This window comes from Centroberyx gerrardi, chromosome 6 (assembly GCF_048128805.1).
Source record: "Centroberyx gerrardi isolate f3 chromosome 6, fCenGer3.hap1.cur.20231027, whole genome shotgun sequence".
NCBI lineage: Eukaryota > Metazoa > Chordata > Actinopteri > Beryciformes > Berycidae > Centroberyx > Centroberyx gerrardi.
In genome coordinates, this window is record NC_136002.1 from 34,015,824 (window position 1) to 34,019,177 (window position 3,354).

General features: G+C 40.0%; 1 protein-coding gene across 1 annotated transcript; it reads right to left on the reverse strand.

Moving 5' to 3' along the window:
• Nucleotides 1–2,222: 2,222 nt before the first annotated feature.
• Nucleotides 2,223–3,152, reverse strand: LOC139929781 (olfactory receptor 2C1-like). The gene has a single exon (XM_071922790.2). It carries the CDS (start codon nucleotides 3,150–3,152, stop codon nucleotides 2,223–2,225), a length of 930 nt encoding a protein of 309 aa, XP_071778891.2.
• Between the last annotated feature and the right edge of the window lie 202 nt (nucleotides 3,153–3,354).

Consider the following 3,354-nt stretch of genomic DNA (forward strand, 5'->3'; position numbering starts at 1 on the left):
GAAAGAGGACAGAGAGCGAGTTTCTGCAGAAGAGAATATGAATGTAGCGTTTCTGTTTTCAACAGTTATGTTGAATGTTGTGTGCATGCGCTCTGTGTGGCAAACCAGCTGCTGTACATGTGGTTTTCTTGGTGATCCACCAATAAAAAGATGCCATTAAGTCGTGTTGCGTCCATTCATTTGTCCAGGTATTCATTAGAAGGTAAGCTGCTTCGGTCGGAATAATATTAATTTTATTTTTATGGCAGTTTTCTTAACAAAGGTACAAAGTACTGAACACCAAAAAATTAAAACGATGACATAAAATAAAAGAAGTGGCATAAAAATACACTAAACAATAGAAGCCAACAGAAGGAGAATAAAGCAATTAGGAAAAAGCGAGTTTAAAGGTAACTAAATAAAGTTCTTCAGTCTGGACTTTGGACCTGAAGAGTTTCTCCAGTCGCTCTCAGAGCTCGTTGTTCCTCCAGGAGAGTTCAGTCGCTCCATGAATCAAAACCTTTCATCACACTCAGACTCAGAATCTGCTCACTCACATCCAGTTTCAAACAAAATCACTTTTAACCCTTTATGACAAGAAAAACTTCGCAATTACGATTTTCTGTCAAACAATCGCAATTCGTTTTTTTTGTCAGTATCTTTCAGCTCTATTAGATGTGATTTATTTTTGGATTGTGGCACAGAAAGTGTTCCAGACCTCAGACTGTCAGACTGAATCAGTTCAGTTCAGATTATTAATAACCTTGGAGCCTCATAAGGAAAAGTTTTGTCCTTTTCACTTTCTCCAGAGACGATCAGATCAGGATGTATTGATAACTTTCTGATGCTGCTGCCAGTGACTCAACCAGAAGGAAACAGTTCTTTGTTGAATGGTTGAATTTATTTCATATTATTATTTGCTATGATTTTATTACTTTTTTGTCTTTGTATATTTTTTGTAGTTTTGGGCCATGATGAAAACCTAATTCCCCCCTTTGAATTAACAAAGTGCAACCTAATTTAACCTAATCTAATAATAATGACTATTGTTATCAGTGGTATTGGTAGTAGTAATAATAGTAATAACACAACAACAAAACTAAAAATATGAATAATGCTAATCATCATCACTCCTGCCACATGAATCATAATAATAAATGTTTCTGTGTTGCTGCAGTGTTTAATCAATTTAACAATATTTTTGATAATAATTAGGTCTTTTCATTTTTTTGTACTTTGTTTTTATTTAGACGAAGAGTTGATAGTTGACAGTCATGGTATACAGATGAAATTATTACAGTTTAGCAAAATTACCTTCTTAGACGATAAATAAAACCTTGAGAAATGTTTCAGAAAAGATGAATTCGACATAGCAAACCTTTTCTGTAAAGCAATTTAACTTTTTTTTTTTTCCAATTTAACTAACTGATAACTGAGTAGGAAAATGTTTGTAATATATACACACATACTGCAACGCAATGTCTTGTTATCATGACAGGAATATGAATCAATCAGTAATAATATACAATATTTATACAGACTACAACAACAAAGGGCTCCACCTGAGGATCCAACATGGATCCAGGACCTTATACAGAAAAATAAAAACTACAGATATATTTCAATGTTATTTTTTCAGAATCAGCGTATATGTAAAGATTTGATAAATTATATCTAATTGTATTTACATAGTGCTTTTCTAAACAGTAATACATAAGAGGCAATGAGAAAAACAATAAAATAATATTACAGAGTCAGGTAAATGCAAAGGGAATAAAATACAGAAACACAGTGCGGGCCAAAGGGACGGGTCAGCAGACTCCAGCTCTTCATTACCATGGCAACCTAGCTGTCCATATGACAAACACATTCATTATTTACATGTTTAATATTATGATATATCTCAACACAGCAGGCGTCACTGTCTGAACTGAGTTTTACACTCAGAAATGAAGGTACAACATTTCACCTTTTGTCTGATTTCACTGAACTCTCAGCATCATCCTGCCCACATGTCTGTCTCCACAGCCACATTACATAAGACTTCTATTCCAAAACACTATACATCCATTTTTTATTTTGGGCGGGGGGGGGGTGGGGGGGATCATTACCTGAAGTTCATCATTCAATATCTTAAAAAAAACAAAAAAAGGATCCAGTCTGTAAAAGTGTTTGTCAACCAAGGACTATCCTTAGAAAGCACCTATTGGTATCTATTAATGTAATGAGAGTCTGAACGAGGCTCAGCTCAGAGCGTGGACCTTGTGACCGAAGGTCTGGGCGAGCCTGGAGCGGATCTGCTGGAGGTTCATGCCGTAGATGATCGGGTTCACGAGAGGAGGAACCACCAGGAACTCCGCAGCCAGAACGTTCTGCAGCGCCTGCAGGCTGCCGCCGCTGCCGTAGCGCGAGTACATGGTGTCAAACACCAGAGACGCGGTGAAGTTGACGAGCGTGATCAGGTGCGGGAGACACGTCTGCATGAACTTCCTCCTGTCTGCCTTCGACCTCAGCGAGGCTTTGACGATGTGCACGTAAGACACCAGGATGAGCGCGGTCTGAGACACGTGCGACAGCGTCAGCACGAAGCCGTAGATGTTGTTGAGCGTGGTGTCGCTGCAGGACAGCTTCACCACCGCCCAGTTTGTGCAGAAGAGTTTATCGATGTGAACGCCGCAGACGGGCAGCCTGCTGGTCAGCACGACGCCCACGGCGGTCTCAAACAGAGAGAAACTCCAGGTGAGCAGGAGCAGCTGGCCCACCTTCTGAGCCGTCATGATGGAGTGGTACTGCAGCGGTTTGCAGATGGCGACGTACCTGTCATAGGCCATCACTGTCAGATTGGTAAATTCACAGAAAACATAGGAGTAAACGACAAATATCTGGGTTATGCAGCCAGTGTATGATATCACATGAGCATCAGCCAAAAGGTCATGAAGCAGCTTTGGATAAAAACTAGAAGCGCCGTATATTCCGTTAAAACAGAGATTACACAGAAATATATACATCGGCTCATGGAGCCTTTTCTCCAGAAAAATGGTAACAATGAGGGTCAAGTTAACAAAGATGGTGAAGAAGTAGATGATGAGAGTAAATCCAAAATAGATTTGTCTGGTTGTCTGAGTTTCATTTAAACCTTTAAGCACAAACACAATCTCCGACTTATTTTCCATTTTCGTAGATTGAATGCAGCTGTGAGCCCAGCTTTCTTACAACACAAGACAGTCTCAAGTCTATTAACTGTTCATGACGTTACCCCCCCCCCCCCCCCCCATACACACAGGCATACACACACACACACACACACACACACCACATCAACGACAACAACCAGGTTGTCAAACTGCGGTGTGTGAGGCTGCAATGAAAGTCAGT

What these genes read in the sequence shown, in the direction of transcription:
- LOC139929781 (XM_071922790.2), bottom strand. Translation starts at nt 3,152, where the DNA reads ATGGAAAATAAGTCGGAGATTGTGTTTGTGCTTAAAGGTTTAAATGAA.